Source organism: Rhincodon typus, chromosome 23, assembly GCF_021869965.1.
Source record: "Rhincodon typus isolate 14 chromosome 23, sRhiTyp1.1, whole genome shotgun sequence".
NCBI classification, from domain to species: domain Eukaryota; kingdom Metazoa; phylum Chordata; class Chondrichthyes; order Orectolobiformes; family Rhincodontidae; genus Rhincodon; species Rhincodon typus.
Window position 1 is genome coordinate 6,574,419 of NC_063354.1, and position 19,283 is coordinate 6,593,701.

The 19,283-nt window shown below is 37.9% G+C and overlaps 1 protein-coding gene across 1 annotated transcript; it reads left to right on the top strand.

The window, feature by feature from the left end:
* Positions 1-777: 777 nt before the first annotated feature.
* On the top strand, positions 778-19,004 carry LOC109934829 (E3 ubiquitin-protein ligase SMURF2). Its single transcript, XM_048611085.1, has 9 exons — positions 778-864; positions 2,504-2,607; positions 4,845-4,959; positions 7,149-7,327; positions 9,198-9,335; positions 11,959-12,079; positions 15,611-15,812; positions 16,076-16,151; positions 16,722-19,004. Exons 1-9 carry the CDS (start codon positions 778-780, stop codon positions 16,819-16,821), a joined length of 1,122 nt encoding a protein of 373 aa, XP_048467042.1. The 3' UTR covers positions 16,822-19,004.
* Positions 19,005-19,283: the final 279 nt, after the last annotated feature.

The window sequence follows — 19,283 nt, forward strand, 5'->3', positions numbered from 1 at the left end:
GACATCTTCCAGGACAAAGCAGATGCCGGATTGGCTCCATATTCACAAGCATTTACTCCCTCCACTGCCAGCACACAACAGCAGCAGTGTGTGCTATGTACTAAATGTACTGCAGCAGCTCTCAATGGCTCATTAGATAGTACTTTCCAAACCTGCGACAGCCACTATGCAGAAGGTCAGGAGCCGCAAATGTATTGGAATTCCATCATTTGCAAGTTCCCCTCCAAGCTATGTACTGTCCTGACTTGGAAGTATATCGCTGTTCTTTCAGTGTCAGTGGGTCAAAATCCTGGAACTCCCTCCCTAAGGGCATTATAGGTCGACCTACATCAAAAGGACTGCAGCAGTTCATCAAGACAGCTCATCATCAAATTCTCAAGGGTAGCTAGGGATGGACAGTAAATGCTGAACCCGCAATCGAAACCCATATCCCATGAATGAATTTTTCATGAATGAAATTTCCAAATGCAGACTGTTACCAGGCAGTGTAATGAGCATTTGTTCCAATTCAAACCGTATGTAGGTGACCTTTATTAAATCTGCTAGCTTGGTGGTTGATATATCTCAGTAAGCCAAGATCTTGTACGCTGTCAGATTGGCACCTTTTCAGATATTAATATTCTGAGCTGTCTTTCTCCCTTCAGAATATATTTCTGTTACTGCAGTAATGTGGTAAACAGTTACTGAAACACTTGATTAATGATTTAATCCTTTAAAATTTAACCTTTTTAGTTTTCAAAACTAGTTTTCAAGCAACTTGGATTTTTAGTTGAGTCCATGAGTTGTGATTTCTACAATATTTGTCCATTCCTTGCTGTAGGATTCTTCTTTGCCATTGCACAGTTTCCCCAGAGTAGTGACCAGGTGTGTGATGGCTGTGACTTGTATTCTAAATAGTCCATCCAATTGTGTCTGGCTTCTCCAATGTGCTTTCCTTGACTGGATCTGTCATCTATATTTTCCTATTTGTGTATTGCATGGATAAATTTAATTTTATTTTCTTAATTTATTAATTGATTCTCTCCAGGTAAACTTGTAGGTTGAGTCAGTAGTCAGGAAGACAAATGCAATGTTGGCATTTATTTTGAGAGGACTTGAATATAAAAGCACGGATGCAGTCCTGAGGCTTTATAAGGCTCTGGTAAAGCCACATTTGGAGTATTGTGTGCAGTTTTGGGCCCCATATCTCAGAAACGATGTACTGGCCCTGGAGCGGGTTCAGAGCAAGTTCACGAGAATGGACCCAGGAATGGAAAGCTTAACATATGAGGAACGTTTGAGGACTCTGGGACTATACTCATTGGAGTTTAGAAGGATGAGGGAGGATCTAATTGAAACTTTCAGAATACTGAATGGCCTGGACAGAGTGGATGTTGGGAATGTGCTTCCATTGGTAGGACAGACTAGGACCCGAGGGCACAGCCTTAGAGTAAAGGGAAGACCTTTTAGAACGGAGATAAGGAGAAACTTCTTCAGCCAGAGAGTGGTGAATCTATGGAATTTACTGCCACAGAAGGCTTTGGAGGCCAGGTCATTGAGTACATTGAAGACTGAGATAGATAGGTTTTTAATTATCAAGGGTATCAAGGGTTACGGGGAGAAAGCGGAAGAATGGGGTTGAGGAACTTATCAGCCACGATTGAATGGCGGAGCAGACCCAACGGGTCGAATGGTCTAATTTCTGCTCCTATGTCTTATTGGTTTTCTGATCTTTTTAATTAAAGAGAAGGTATTAATCTGATTGTGCCTGGGTAAACATTCAATATTCTTAACAATTTTTTCAATTTTTTTCATGGATATGAGCAGTGTTCACTCTGCCGTCATTTGTTGCCCATCCCTAAGATCTGGAGTCACTTGTAGGCTAAGGACAGCAGATTAATTTCCTTAAAGGACATTGAACCAGATCAGTTTTTACAGCAATCAATAATTATAATGAGCATCGTTACTAAGATCAGCTTTACGGTCCAGGTCTATTAATTAAATTCAAATTCAATCTGTTATCACAATTAGATTTAATACCACATCCCTAAAACATTACTCTGGGTCTCTGGATTACTAGTCCAGTCACAATACCACTATGTTATAGTCTACTGACTTCTTCACTAAGTAGTCATCTGAAAGGGGCCAGAGTTGCTGATGTATATAGAACTCTTTTAACTTAGGGTACTTTCCACCTCCTCGATCAGGTTCCTTACAGTATTTAACTGCCATTAGAACACTTTGAGAAGATAACAGTGCCATCTTTTTGAGACAATCATCGCAGGAACACATTCAGTAAGCTCCTCAGAATGCTATTGTGTATGTTCTTCATAGAGCATAATGTGGATTGGATTGCTTTCAGATGCCCTTCTGTCAGCAGTGGTGTGTTTTCGGAATGGAAGCTGCAAACGGTGTTTTTTCTTAAACACTTGAAGTGGGATTTTACATTTTGTAGTATGTTATTCTTTGGTTCTAATTTAAATCAATGTTTTAATTAACAAATGGTCAAATATTTTATTTCCAGGAGTCTTATAGGCAAGTAATGAAGATGAGACCAAAAGATTTATGGAAACGATTAATGGTAAAATTCCGGGGTGAAGAAGGATTAGATTATGGAGGCGTTGCTAGGTAAGTAATTATTAATATACCACGTGTTGGTTGACTTATAAGAAAATGCTGCCCCTCTTTTCACTGGACCCACTGCCACAAGCTGTGCATGCGATTTCTATTTAGTCAAAGGCAATTGACCAATGCTGCTGTAACAATTTATTAAGATGCACAAAAGTAGTACACGGTGACTTTTTAGAACTTTTTTCTTTAAGCTGAAATGTTAATCTGGCTGACTCTTGAATGGACAAGGCAAACAAAAATAAAGAATTCACTACTTGGGGAACTTCAGACATGATGCCCTACCTCCTGGGGCATGTGATGTCTCCTGACAACTAACTTGTATGATGTAGCTTGAAACCTTTATACAGACTGTGGTTGATCTGAGTGTACCACAACTTGCTGCAGCTGATAGATAAGTTTCTGCATTTTAATACTCATCATGGGAGACTTAAGGCAGCATTCATGCAGTGTTATATGGAGATGATCTTAACTACCAAGTAAATTATGAGTATTGTTATTGGCAAATTAATAACCGAGATGTTTGTATTGTTCCTTCTCCCAGTTATTAAATAGTAATTTTGCTCAGTGATTGCAGTTCAGTTTTAAATGGTTCTGTGTGCAGCACCACCTTGTGGATACTTTCTTGGACATGGAAATGTATCAATCCCAAATTCCACCATTTGTTGGTTCCTGTTGTGTGATGGAATTACGTAGTGCTTTTCACCTTAATTTGGATACGAATATCACTTTTGTCTCTCCTGTTGTTCTTGTAGTTGTTTCCTTCTACTGAAGGTGCTGATTCTTTCCTGGCATAATTTCATGGTGTTAGTCACGCGAGTAGTTATTCTTAATGCACAAATTTAATGGCAAATATTGGCAGACTCTGACTGTTTACGCGTGGATGTATCACAGCTAAACCTGTTGCTATTTTCTACAGACCTCCGTACCTCTGCTTCTTGGGGCAGTGAAAAGAAATAAGAATTCTAGGGGCCCTAAAACTCATCCCAATTACTGAACAGCAGACGAGAGTTTGCAACTGAGTACAGACTGAGGATCGAACTTGGAAACTTGCTGCTTTAGTTACTAAGGGCTGAAACATTTGCAGAACTTATAATTTATTTTCTTTCTGCTTTCCCCTGCACAGTCTGATTTATTTAAATTCTCTCCCTCCCTGAATTATGAACTGCTCAACTTAAACCAATGGGTGGGTTTTCCTGTTTAGTGAATTACAGTTAGTGTGATGAATACCCCTATACTGTCAGCAGGTTTAAAAAAGAGTTTGGTATTCCCCAGGACTGGCTGACTTTGTATTATTTTAGGTCAAGGTCTCGATCACTCGGTTAATGGTGGGGAAGGGGAAATTACATGGAAAAAAAGGAATTAGCAATAGCTTTATTACTGTAATTCTTAACACTGCACTAGCAAAATAAATATAGTTGTACATAAAAGTACTCTTGTACTAAGCCTGCCATCCCTTTACACTTCAGTTCCTTATTCTAATTTAGTTTAGCTTTTTTTTTTAAATGGTAGCATATTAGCAGTTATTATCTGATGCAAATATTTTTATAGTTTCTATCACTGCCTTCTTACTTCCATCATATGTTTTGGTTTGGATATAATGCTCAACCACAAGTGCCATTTGGCTTGCTTAAAATCTAGTCTGAATTTATCAACAGGTTAAATGCCAAACAGCTCAAGATTGGCTTGATAGGAAATGTAGTGCTTGTTTCAGTCCTGAATATATGTCGACAGGAAAAGGATGCTGGCCAATGATTGTGTTGATTGCCTGCTCTGAGTAATCTTATCTGTACCACTCTTGAGAAGTAGCCTTTGCAGTGTGGAGACATTTTACTTAAATTCTGCAAATAGTTGTAATGATTGAATAAAATTTTGTAAGGCCTAAATAATTTTTTACTGAAGAAATTTATGTTGCCTCCTTTTGATCTGTGCCATCAGCTTTTGAACTACCACATTCTCAAGTCATTTGACAGTTAGATACTGCTTCGACTGAGATTAGAAGGCTTTAAATGTTTTAAAAAGTGGAAAATGCTCTGACCTGTAACTGATTTCAGCATTGCAGAGCATTTGTGCTTCATATCCCTAAACGAGCACATATAACTATACTTTAATGATGGAAGAATATATTCTTATGTGCTCTCGTGTCCTCATAAAGCAAGGCTTCCTGTAACTTGCTACAAGATTACCATTGAATATCATAAATATTAAACAAAAGGTGTCCACTTCCTTTCTTGCAGGGAATGGCTTTATCTTCTGTCTCATGAAATGTTGAACCCATACTATGGACTCTTCCAGTACTCCAGAGATGACATCTATACATTACAGATCAATCCAGACTCTGCGGTCAATCCTGTAAGCAAAAGACTGTCTTTTAATTGATGCCCTTGTCAGCTCCACTACATAATTGTTTGAGTGATGATCTATTATTTTATAGTAAGATAAGAATAACCACTAGGCTGGATACCTTGTAACTAATTACTGCAAGCAGAGCAGTGATACTAACCTGAGAAAGTGGATGCAAAAGGAGCTGGTTTAATGATTAAAAGCCTACAGATCTGTGTGCACATGTGTGATTGCTTTCAGAAATGTACTCTGCCCAATAGAGTAATTAGCTGTCAATGGACGTAGGTTGAATGAGAGCATCCAGTGAGAGATCATATTTGAAAATGTAACTATAGTGAAATTTAAGGGATGAACACAGGATACTTGTTAAATTTCAAATGCATAGTTGTAATTTTGTGCAGCACCTAAACTAGGTTTTAAAAGTTGATGTTTCTGCCAACTGTTCATTTGAATTATGTATTTACAGCCAGCCTGGAATATAAGCTCGAAGTTAGAAAACTATGCATGAATACAAGTATGTTTTTGGAGCACAATGAAAATTCTAATTTTATTGAGGTAGCTGGTTAATAAACCTAACGTTTTTTTTTCCATTCTACTGATTATAGTTCCATTGGACATATGTTAGGTAGAATGGCAATCATATTGGGAAATATGGGCTAATGGGAGACTACATTCACCCAAAAAGAAAATCTATACCTAACAGAAGAACGAATTTGTGGCTGCAGCTATGTGAGCAGCAAGTGAAACCAAAGCCTGTCTGGGACAGCCTAGTAGATCACTGATATGCAACTTTACATTTAAGCATTTAAGGTTGGCTAAAGAATGACTTGTGGTGCAGAGAACTTAAAGAAGAGGGAGGAAGAAGAAACAAAACTGAGGCCAGTAGTTAGCAGTGTTTTTTAAATTGACATGAAGTTAATTGAACATTCTTATTAATTATGCAAATTTAATCCATACTTGGACTTTGGAGCAGAACAGATTTTTAAAACTCTCTGCATTCAACTGGAGACATGTTGGTAAAAATTGAATGGAGTTGCCCAGTCAGTTCATATGGTGAAAATATTGAATTACTTATCTAATATGTTAGTCTTTGACGTAAGACCAGAAGATTATAAGATGTAGAAGCAGGAGTAGGCCATTTGGCCCAGTGAGTCTGTTCTGCCATCGCTGATCTGATAGCCTTCAGCTCCACTTTCTTGATTTGTCCCCCTAATTCTAGAGTCCCTTTGCATGTTTCAGTCATGTCTCCTGTCATCCTCCCTGCAGTCTGTGCCCTTGTCCCCGAGGGAGAAGAACCTTATACCTATTGGGCAAGGGCACAAGATGAATCTCCTCCAAAGCTAAATTCTGGATCCAAATACCTTCCTCATTCGCAGTCGCACCCTCCTATCCCTAACTATGCATTTGATTGTCTCCTGAAATTCTCCCAGTCCCTACCCTAATGTGTCACAGTGTTTGCAGCTCAGACTCTAGCTCATGAACTGTGAGCCAAAGGTCCTCAACCAACCAATACTTGCTGCAGATGTAGCCACTATGGATCACACCGGTGTCACCTAGCTCTCTCATACTACAGCTGCAACACATCCCTTCCCAGCCATCTTTATTCTAACTAATTGTGTTGTTAAATATTTTGAAAGTAGATTTCCTAATTCTAGTTTTCAGATTTAATGACATCCCCTGTTATAAAGCACTTGACCAATCACAGAGATATGGAAAAAATACCTGTGATGTCACACTCTGGCTCTGACAGATTGAATCATGTTAAAGGGGCTCTCTGCTGCTGGTTTTTATTTCCAACTCTGCTGACATTTTCATGCAGGTCTGCTCTTCCAGTTATTTTCTGCCTTTTCAACATATGCCTTCGAGTTTTTTTTTAAAAGTACTTTGTCAATGAGAGATTCTTGTTGAAACTTGAATGTCTGGATCTTATTGGGGGAAAGAGTACATTAGGACAGGCACCTCTAGAAAAATTGGATGGGAAAATGTCTTATGTACATTTTTATTTTGAACTCATGTAAAATTTTTAAACAGCTAGGTTACAAAGGAATTGGATCAAAGTAAAGCATGACCATTTTTTGTTCTTTCATGTAATATATTGATGATAGGATTCTTTATCAAATAGATCTAACAAAATTTTAATTGAAGACAAATAACTTTAACTACCTTTTAACTTCTAATTCAAATTTCCTTCAAAATAGGAACACTTGTCTTATTTCCATTTTGTTGGTCGGATTATGGGGATGGCAGTGTTTCATGGACACTACATCGATGGGGGCTTCACTCTTCCCTTCTATAAACAGCTGCTGGGAAAGTCGATCACACTGGACGACATGGAGTCTGTGGACCCAGATCTACACAACAGCTTAGTCTGGATCCTGTACGTACATTGCTGCTCTACTCCTACCGCTTCTTAACTCCATGAAACAATTTCAGTAATTTGCTTTTAGACTCCATTAGAAGTTAAGTCAAATCAACTCAAAATGGGTTTGGATGGAGCAGAAATTGCTTTCAGGATCCCTTGAAGAAATTTGAACAGGCAAAGCTGAGTTTACACATGCCACTTCATCTATAGAGCCAGTGGAACAGTTGTGGACAAGAATGTGGACTTGAGAATATCCCATACAGGTGTATGCAATCGGGTGATAGTTATTTTGTCTCGAGTGCAATGTGATCATCTTTTCATTTTATCATGATGCAATTGAAGTAAAACCAAGTTTTAATCAACAATATGCTGAGCTTGATGGACTGTTGCAACAATCAATCTGGTTCTTGTTGAGCCCTTGAGACCAAGGGAAGAACAAAGCCATTTAGTTCAAAAGCAAAGATTTTTTTGATTAGTTTCTTGATGTAGTTTTGATTGGCAGCTCTGTTTGAAATTAATTCAAATTTACTGGGTCCTCATCATTATGTTGACTATTATCATCCTTTTTTTCCCAAAATCACTGAATATAATCTTTGAAGGTAATTAGTCGGGCCAGGTGACATCCATATCTGATGATAGAAGAGGAATAAAGAATCTTTACCTATGAAAATGTCCAGTCATTTATTTAATACAGTAGATGAAAACTTTTTTTTTCCATTTTTACATTAACTAATCCAAAATTGTATGTTGCATTACTGCTTTTGTTTGCATATTAGTGTTCAATGTGTGTTTGGTGGTTAACATCCAAGACAAAGTCCAATCAGTTATTCTGCTGCCTTCCAAACCTCCGGAGGATCTTTTCAAAGCATAAAACCAGTAGCTGAAACAAGCTGTGAAAAGTTCTTTGTTCATGATATATGGAGAGTATTAATTACGTATGGAAGTGGTCTGAAATGCAGTAACCAAAAAAAATGTAAATTTAATCAAAAGAGGTGAAGGGAACTATAAGACATTGTGACCCTTTTCGATTATGTATCAAATGCTAACTTTTTAAATGACGTATCCTATTTTGTATATGTCAGTTGCAAATTACTGCTTCACGAGTATAATCTGTTTTTGTAATTCTTCTCCTCCAAAATTATCCGTTGGAGCGAATATCAAAAGGAACATTTTATCTATTTTTAACTTTATTTTGTTTAAATAATTTCCTATTTATAACTTTTAAATTATCATGTTTTAAAAATACATTGTCTTTGTTATTTAATTATGCAAAATTAAAAACTACTTTGTAGCTTTTTTTTATTGTATCAGAATTTGAAATCTTCAAAAATCTGTTAGCTGAACCTTCTGTGCTCTAGCTAATAGTAATCCTGGAATGAACAGCATTTTTTGGATTGGATTAGGAAATTATTGTTTTTCCTTGTTAAAAACTTCAAACGCTGTTTTAGTTTCTGTATGAATTTGCAAAGTTTGAAAAAGGAGGAGCAATATTAATGGCATCTATGCCTTGCAGATTTGAGCAATCTTTATTCTGCAATATTCTACAAGCGCAGAAGCTTTTTGGCAAAATAGTTTAAATCAGAACAAAATTTGCCACAAATCTTTTTCACTAAATTTGCCACAAATCTTTTTCACTTAATTTGTCAATTCTTGTTCTGATTCTGGCAGTATTTAAGGAGAACTGTTAGCAAGACATGCACTGTTAAGAAAGTTGAAAAGTAGTGTGTGTTAACTATACAGAAGAGTTTGATGCAAGTTTCTCTTAGCTGAAAACCTTGACCTCTTTATCAGCTGATGATGCAGAATACGTACTAAACATAAAACGGTAATATTTTGGGGGCAGAAAAATTTCAATGATCAATTGTTTTGTTTTTCTGCTGTGCAGTGAAAATGACATCACAGGTGTCTTGGACCACACATTCTGTGTGGAGCACAATGCCTATGGAGAAATCATTCAACATGAACTAAAGCCAAATGGGAAAAGCATTCCTGTAACAGAGGAGACCAAGAAAGAATACGTTCGGTAAGAGAGACAACAGGTCTGTTCAGCTTACTGCTACTTTATGATTCTACTTCATGAAACTTTAATTCAGTTAGCAAAATAGTTGACAACAAAATAGTTTGGTAAGAGATTGGATTTCTTGGTTTATATTTGCATGGCTAGATGCAGGCTACAATTTACTATGTTTTAAGATAATGTAAGCAAGCTACATGTATCAGCTGAACAGCTGTCTTCAACGTGTAGTTGATTGGGGCTATATCAGTCAGTACTATGGATTGAGTACCTAGAGATTTCACTGAGTCAACTGAGCCCAATCTACATTTGTTGCAATTATTTTACTTCTGATCCATTTCTGCAACATTTTAGGACATAAGCTGATAGTGAAACAGAATGAATAAACAGGTTTTCTAAAAAATCTGGAGACCACTATTGTTTAATATTAGCCCCAAAATATGGAAAGGATAAAATACATTGCTGTGTAATAACCCATGAACACTTTATCTATGTTCACCTTATCATCCCTGTTTCTTCTCATCTATGCTTTTTTAATTTTAACTTAATGCTGCTTCCTGGCTGCTTCCTGTCTCCTATCTATTAAAACTGTTTTTGCATTGTTAAATTATGAAATGAATTGGGCATGATTCATAGGATTCGGTTTCTGTTCAGTGCATGCTTTTACCAAGAAGTTGATTATTTGAAAGCTTTGTATTCATAAAAGTTATAGAAATATATTATTTGATGTGTCATGAGGCATAAACAAAGTCAATTTCTTCCAATAGTTACAGTTAATTTTTAATCTTCATTACATCTTGAGTGGACAGCCTGAGGGGTTTTATCCAGTTTCTGGCCTTGAATGTTAGCCTGTCCCCTTTGCTCCCCAAGCATTAGTGTATCCCTCAGCATGTAACTCTGGACCTTGCAATGTTCCGGTCTGCAACCCTCAGCCATGGACAGTTCTTTATCCTGGAAGGCCAGTTGGTTTTGAACATGTCAAAGAGCATCTTTCATGGAGTCATCTAGCCACAATTAAATTTTATCTTGGCGCATATCCCAGGGAACAATTTGTAACACAGAGTTAACGATGTCATGGAGCAGTTCGGCTGAACCTTGACGAAAATCCCTGCATCTCTTTTTCCACACCTCCTTTGCCATGGAACATCCTGGAAAGACGTAGACAAGGGCCCTTTTCCCACTGTAGCCATCTGGAGGGCAATTTGCAGAGTAGGTGGAACTCCAGCAGATGGCACAGGTAGATAGCTGTAGCTAAATGGTAAAGTATCAACGTCTGTTCAGTTTGCTTTCTACCATCTGCTACTATGATACAATATTTCTTAGGAAATTATTGACTGATAATAACAATCAATCTCAATCAAATAACAGATCCAGAAATGAGGTGAAGAAAGTATCCAATGCTGGAGAGTTTTGTTGGCTACAGATCTAAAGTCATCTGTGCCTCCCAAACATGCTATACTTAGCATGTGTCAGGTATTAAATCACAGCCATGCCTGTTTTTGTCCTAATGAGTGCACTTTTCAGCAGACATCCTTTGATATTGGGGGGAGAAAAGACCCAGAAAATTCTGGAAATGCTCATGTCTGACAGCATCTGTGGAGAGTGAAAATGAATTAAATCTTTGTGACCATACCTCATGCTTTTGGATCATTTGATTGTGATCAGAAGCAGGAATCTGCCCCTATTCACAGTCCTACTATAGCAAATTCTAGAAGTCACCGACAACAGGTTATAGTCCAACAGGTTTATTTGAAATCACAAGCTTTTGGAGCATAGCACCTTTGTCAGGTGGTGAGAGAGAAACACCCAGACACAGAATTTACAGGCAGAGAGATCCAAAGATTATGATCTGCCGTTCTTTCGGGATCTTCTCTGCTTTCTTGCATTTCTGCAGAAACTTGATGTCTGTGTCGATATGCGCAATCTTCTTTGAGCTGACAGTTGGTGGTGTCGATGGTAGCCATGATGTCGAGATGCCGGTGCTGGATTGGGGTGGACAAAATCCGAAATCCCACGATATGAGGTTACAGTCCAACAGGTTTATTTGAAATCACAAGCTTTATGAGAAAAAGCAGAGAAAATCTGAAAGAACTACAGATCATGATCTTTTGATCTCTCTGCCTATAAATTGTGTGTTGGCGTGCTTCTCTCATATTTCGCCTGACAAAGGGGCTACGCTCCGAAAGCTTGTGATTGGACTATAACCTGGTGTTTTGTGACTTCTGACTTTGTCCACCTCAGTCCAATCCCGGTACCTCCACATTATGGCAAATTCTAGTCCCCCTTTTACTCTCTGGCTAAAATCAACTAATTCAGCACTAGTCAGGACTTAAATTTGGTATCTTTAGGTCCATGTGACTCAGTTTTACATTGACTTTAGCTACTGATTCAGCTAGGAAGCTCACTTCTTTAATCCATTGAGTGCAAAGGCTAAAACACTGTTATGGTTGCAGCAAGGACTCATTGTTTTGCACTGATAGGAAAAGAGCTGCCAAAGGTGGATTGAGTCTGTTTGCAATTCAGACAAGAGCCTATCCTAATAGATTAACCTTTCCACAAAGGTTACCACTTCAATTGCAACAGTAGAGTCCATGTGAAACACACTGACTTGAAGAAATATTTCCTGTTGTAGGCTATATGTGAACTGGCGATTTCTGCGAGGTATCGAAGCACAGTTTCTTGCTCTGCAGAAAGGATTCAATGAGGTTATCCCACAGCATCTGCTGAAAACATTTGATGAGAAGGAGTTGGAAGTGAGTACTAAGTTTTTAACCTAATTTAGTGAGATAATGGTGTTGCAGACACGTGTGCTCACTTTTCTGAAGGTATTCAATCTCCTGTTTAAACTTAAAAGGGACCTGCTTGAAATGGATTGATTTTTACATTTGATGGTGAAGTGGTGTATATCAATAACTTCTGCATTGCTGTTATTGTATTGGTACATGAGATTGTAGGTTGATCCATGCCTTTAAAAACTGCAAACCTTGATCATTTTAAATTATTCACCAAGGAATGCATGTGTCATTACTCTGCTGTCTCTGAAGCTAATCACCAATTTTATCCAGTCTTAATGGCCAGTATAGTATTTAAGCCTTCATGGTACTTGACCTGTATTTTGTGATTTTAACTAATATGAACTGGGATTGAAGATGTTTTTAATTTGTTCATGGGATGTAGGTGTTGTTGTCCAGGCCAGCATTTATTACCCATCCCTAAGTGCCCAGAGGGCAATTCAGAGTAAATCACATTAGTGTGGGTCTGGAGTCACATGTAGGTCAGGCCTGGTTTGGAAAGCAGATTCCTTCCCTAAATTATATTAATGAACCAAATGGGTTTTTTATGGCAACCAACAGTAATTACATGGTTGCCATTAGACTAGCATTTTATTCCAGATTTTTATTGAATTCAAATTTTGCTATCTGCCATGGTGGGAATTTAAACCCACATCATCAGCACATTAGCCTGGCACTCTGGATTACCAACCCAACAATGCTGCCAAAGCACCATCACGTCCCCTTTTAAAGCTGAAGATTATAAAGGTCTCAAATTTAAATGTTACGTTATTTTTAAAGTATAATAGTGGAGGCACCCTGACTCTGAGTTATATCTTTGATTGAGGATAAAAGTCCACTGAAAGTGCCCACATTTATCTGTGGTCTTAGCTGAGTTAGTTTATCTCAACTAGACAGCCATAGAGGTGAAACGGTTGTGTTTGGGAAATTGACCCAGATTTATTAAAAAAAACAGGAGCAGGAGAATTGCAAGCCTGCTCTATTATTTGAAATCATGGTTGATCTTCACCTTAATTCTACCTTACTGCCTGATCCCCTTTTTTTTGATTTTCTTAACTGTTCAAAAATCTGTCTGCCTCAACTTCGAATATATTCAAAGAATAAGCACTTGTATGCTTTTGAGTGAAGAGATCTCTCCTCATCCCAGTCGTCTAACTACTTATTCTAAGATTCTGGCTCCATTTCTAGACTTTCAGTCTGAAGAAAACAGCAGTGACACAGTGAAAATTTTTAAATGACCAAGGTTTGCAAACTACAAAGGCACGGATCAACTTATGACCTTCTCAACGTTGACCTTTAAAGCCTTTCGGAATCCTGTATGTTCAAATCAGATCAACTTTCGGTCTTCCATATTCCAGATCTCTCAAACTCATCCCACTTTAGGGGGTGGTGATGGTGTGGAGGTGTTGTCACTGGGCTGGTAATGTTTTGGGAGCATAGATTTAAATCCAACTGTGCCAAATGGTGGAATTTTAAATTCAATAAACCAGGAATGAAAAGTTAGTCTGGTCTAGCCTACATGTGACTCCAGACCCACAACATCGAAGAAAAAAGCTGAACTGCAGCGATGAGTTTGAGAGTGACTCCCCTTAATATCAAGGCAGTTTTTGACCGAACATGGTATTAAGGGGCTCTTGCAAAACTGTAGTCAGTGTGAATCAATGATAAGCTCTCCACTAGGTTAGAAACAAAAAAAACTGCAGATGCTGGAATCCAAGGTAGACAAACAGGAGGCTGGAAGAACACAGCAAGCCAGGTAGCATCTGGAGGAAAGCGGCAGTCAACGTTTTGGGTATAACCCTTCTTCAGGACTGGCAGACTGGTTGGAGTCATCCTAGCCGAAAGGAAGATGGTTATGGTTTCAGCCACAGAAGATCACAGCAGGAGTTCTTCAGGGTATTGCCCTCAGCTGCATCATTAATGACCTCCCTCCCCATCATAAGGTCAGAAGTGAGGATTCCAGCTGCTGATTGCATGATGCTACCATTCACAATTCCTTAGATACTGAAACAGTCTGTCTCCAAAATTCAGCAAAACATGGATATTATCCGGGTTTAGGCTGATAAGTGGCAGGTAACATTTTCACTACACAAATGCCAGGCAATGGCTATCCCTAACAAGTGAGAATCTAACCACTGTCCATTGCCATTCAAAATCCTTACCATTGCTGAGTCCCTCACTATCAACACTCTGGGGGTTATCAGTGACCATAAACTGAACTGGACCAGCCATTTAAATACTCTGGCTATAAGAACAGATCAGAAACTTGGAATTCTACAGTGAGTAACTTGCCTCGTGTCTTGTCAACGCCTATCCATTATCTATAAGACACAAGTCAGAAGTGTGATGGAATACTCCTCACTTGTATGGACAAGTGCAGATCCACCGATGCTCAAGAAACTTGACACTATTTGAGATGAAGTGTCTTGCTTGTTTGGCATCCCATCCACCATCTTAAACATTCTTACCCTCCACTGCAAATATACAATGGTAGCAGTGTGTGCCATTTATGAAATGTACTGCAGTAACTCACTGTCCTTTGACAGTGCTTTCCAAACCTGAAGGGATAAGGGCATAAGATGCATGGAAGCACCACCACCTGCAAGCTCCCCTTCAGTCACATTGTAAGACACAAGATAATTTTAAGCATAGTTTCCTTCCTTGAAACCCTATTGTTCCTTCACTCTCACTGAGACAAAATCCTGGAATTCCCTTCCTTTCTAACAGCACCAAGGACGTCAACTACAACAGTTTAAGGTAGCAGCTCACCACTGTCTTCTCCAGGACAGTTTAGGGATGGGCTGCGAATGCTGGCTGAGCTACCAAAATCCACATCGCAGAAACCAATTGTTATAAAAATTCAAGTTAATCTTTCTTCAGAAGCCTACTTATGATGCCTCTACTGTTAATCATTGTGCAGCTACTTCTACTAGAAGTTATTTGTGTTGGGTAGTTGCAAGGTAATGTCAGAACTTGGTGTTATCCTATGTAGCCTGTTCTACCAAAGCTGACGAGTAATGCTGCTTGAGCAAGTCAGGGCAGCTATTGCGTGTGAAACATGGCTCAGTAAGAGAATTGACATATAAAGGAGCGCAAGAAATAAAATTGGTAATAACAAAGGTTCAACAGTGCATTCAAGGAAACAATCCTGAAGTAAGAAAGGAATACTTCTAATTTATCTATCTTTTTTGGGATGCCATGAGGCAACCAAAGTTCTTTGCAGACATAAAAACTAATTATAATAAAATGAAATGTCAAAAGCTAAAGTAACATCAGCAAAGATTGTTTATAGCTCTGTGATATAGTCTGAATCATCATAAAGTGATCTATTAAAGTTGTGCACAACTTTGAAGAAGCAAGCAAAATTTATGTAGGTTCATGGGACAAAGTATAGTTACAGCATTTAACTTGCATTAAGTAACTAGGCAATGTTCTGGAGAGGGAAAGCTGTCTCCATGTGTTAATTTGGCATGTTTTGTTGACTCTTCCCAGCTAATTATCTGTGGACTTGGCAAGATCGATATTAACGACTGGAAATCAAACACTAGGTTAAAACACTGTACACCAGATAGCAATATTGTTAAGTGGTTCTGGAAGGCAGTGGAGTCTTTTGATGAAGAAAGGCGAGCCCGATTACTCCAGTTTGTAACAGGATCCTCTCGAGTGCCTCTGCAGGGTTTTAAAGCATTACAAGGTGAGTGTGATTTTGAGGCTGCGTACAGTTATGTACTCTCAGTAAAACAAACAAAAACATAAGCTTGATTATTTCTTTCTACCTATGTACCAGTGTGGACAGGGTAGAAATATGTACCATCATGATGACATTGAGGTGAAAGAAACCATTGGTTTACAAGGCACGTCATCTTTGGAGTTATATATTGTGAAACCAAACACTTGCTAAGATTACGGCTTATTTTAAGTATATTGATATTTAAAATGGTCTTCATGTTACTGCAGGTGCAGCAGGTCCAAGGCTCTTCACCATTCACCAGATTGATGCCAGCACCAACAACCTCCCCAAAGCACATACCTGGTAGGCAACCATACCTTATTTGTGTTTTTACTGTCTGTTAATGTTTGCTTTAATATCTCTAGAATTCAAAAGAAAGCTAGAGAATGGAAATGAAAACATTAATCCATTAAAATGGAGAAATGATCAATCTAACATAATTAAGAAAGATCATATCTTTGTGAGTCAGCCCAACCCATTCCATTTGTTCCAGACTTGGCAGGAATTCATGAAAGAAAGAATGGGATAGTCTTATAAATGGAACCTGTCATTAATAATTTTCTGTCATCATGCTGCAGCTCTTTCACTCTTTTTTTTTACCCTGGAGTGAACAGATTACAGTATAATGCACTTGAATGAATGTTATTGCACACTTTGTTTTAAGATTTACATCTGGCCATTAAAGATTATGAATACAGCCTAAGAATGTTACAGATAATAAGACAATAATAAAAGGAGTCCTTGGGGGGCGAATGTACAATCCTATCAAGAGACTTGAGGAGCCAACTTTGAGACAATGCAGCTGTGCACATGATTTACAACCTGTTAAGGAACTGGATAGTAAAACATGTTTCTTGACTGTTTTCTTCCTAGCTTTAATAGAATTGACATTCCTCCCTACGAGAACTATGAAAAACTCTATGAGAAGCTGCTAACAGCCATTGAAGAGACTTGTGGGTTTGCTGTGGAGTGATTGTTTTGTGAATCATGGGACTTCCGTACGCACCTGTCAGTGAGGGCTTTCTCCTGCCGAGGTTCCAGCAGTGCTTGGAATATACAGGATGTCTTTCCCTTACCTAGCGACAGCACAGCAAGAGGGATTGGATGATTAGGGAATTTTGAGGAATTTGGTCACCTGGCATTTGCCACGAGACTATCAGCTGCTAAACTAATATCTGGAAAATTACAGACTGCTAACTTTTTATGATTTGACCAGTTAGCAGTATTCTTGATAGCGTTTCTGACTTAAAAGACTACTACAACAATTTTGACATCTGTCTTAAGCCCATCTACTCCTTACTAATGAATAATACCCTCATGCGTCATGATGTAGACTGCAGCAATCGGTACAACAAAACCATTGTTGGGCTGATGCAACTATACCATCATTGCACCTTTTTTCCTACTGGTCATTCATTTGGTAGTGAAGCATCAAATTTACAACAGTGCAGTAACTGAGCTATCATAAAGTAAATATTCCAAATGAATTCTCAAATGGAAAATTGGCTTTTTTTTATTTTCAGTCTTCTTCCTGGTGTATTGCAGACTTGAACCGACGTCTGTTAGGCAAGTTATTTTTGTACAAAATCATCACAGGAGAAACATTCCACTTCATTTTGGCCAACTCAGCCATAACCACTTTTCTCCTACCCCTCCCAAAATGACAGGGAGGAATCTTTTTATGAACTGCATATTACCAGCCAGCATTGCTAACTGGGAAATTTTCTTTTGTCATTTTTCTTTTGTTATTGCATCAGTTATATTACATGACATGGGATAATTACTCCATTTATAGTATATTAAAAGCAACAACACTCTACAATGCGATGTTGGTTTATGCTCTCAGAATGTTTTCTAACATGAAGTGTGTGAGTATATTCCATCTTTTATTAGTTATAGCTGGGCTGAGACAAACTTCATTGTATAGCCAACAATTATTAAAGCAAAAGTTAAATATATAAAATTAAAGAGCGTTGTCCTCGGTTATGCTTTTCTATCCATTGATGAATTATGACTTGTATATTAAATTGAGGCAGCTCAAAACCCCGCATTGACTTTTTTTATAAAGAGTTTGAGATTTTTTTTTGTAATTTTAATGATAGGAAATGTTCTGCAGATCCTATCCATTCACGTGAGTTTTAATATATTTATAACCTGTTGACATTCTTGTCAAATAGTATTTCTGTACTGGGAGCACCTGTTGATACAGCATTCTTATTTTTTTTGCCCTGCACTGCTGCCTATCAATTGCAAAAGCATCATCCAGCAGTGAAGTGTCCTGCAATGGTGCTTTGTACAGTCTTGGGTGAGGCATATATATAAATCTGAGGCTAATACTGTGACTATTACAACTTTTAAGTTAAGATACAATTAACTTTTATTTTAAACCACTTTTTGCACATCTTAAGACTTTAGTTCTGTTTGGTTTGTTGACCTTTCTCTCCCCTCGCCCCTCCTCTTTCCTACCAATCCTAAAAGGTTAACAGCTGACATCCCATTACCAGAACAAAGTCTTCAATGGACATTTACAGCCGTGTTCTTCTGATGAATGTCCAATGCACACGTGGTCTATTTTCATGATCTGTTCAGAACCATCCATAACACTACACCTAAGTTTATCAATAATGGATTTAAAAATGGACTGCGTACCGAGAAGGAAAAGCTAAAATCAGCAATTAGAGTGTTGCTCTTGTAATAAACTGCATGCTTCATCATACAGCCAATAGCTCCTAGCATGCGCCCATGGCTTCACAGACTTGAAATATGCTGAATAAATGGAATAATATGTTATAGCAGACAGGAGCAGTTCACTGTATGTAACACTTATTGGTTAATAGAATATTGTCTACCAGTTGTTAAAATCTTTTTTTATATAGATGTAATTAGTTTACAATTAACCCCTTGGCTTTACTTCCCAGTTCTTAAAAACACCATATTTTATTTTGTTTTTAGGTTTTTCTCATTTCCATTTTATTTTGTATTTATTACAGAGTGTTTTAGCGTCGTTAACACATTGTATTTCACTCCCGCTGTTACATGGGCTTTAATAATTAAAAAAAAACTGTATGGAAAACAAAACTTTGCGTGTGTACCCATGCAGAATGAGCAATAAAGTGTATGCTGTTTGCACCCTCACAGCATAACCAGTTCAGTTTATATTTGCCTTCTGTCTGTTAATGATTGAGTAGTTAAGTCATTAAATCAGTATTGAAAAAGTGATATCCCACTACTGTTGATCATAAAATTTAATTCATTCAATTGAATCCTAACCTAGTGTGAATTTTAGATTATTACATAATTGTACTAACTTGTCAACCATTTAGAATAGAAAAAGAGTCCCAGCTTTAATCTAAATTCTGGGCTATGTTGACTAATCTCAGCCAATTTGGAATTGGAGATGTTCTACAGTGCAATTTCAGTAACCTTGATGAACAG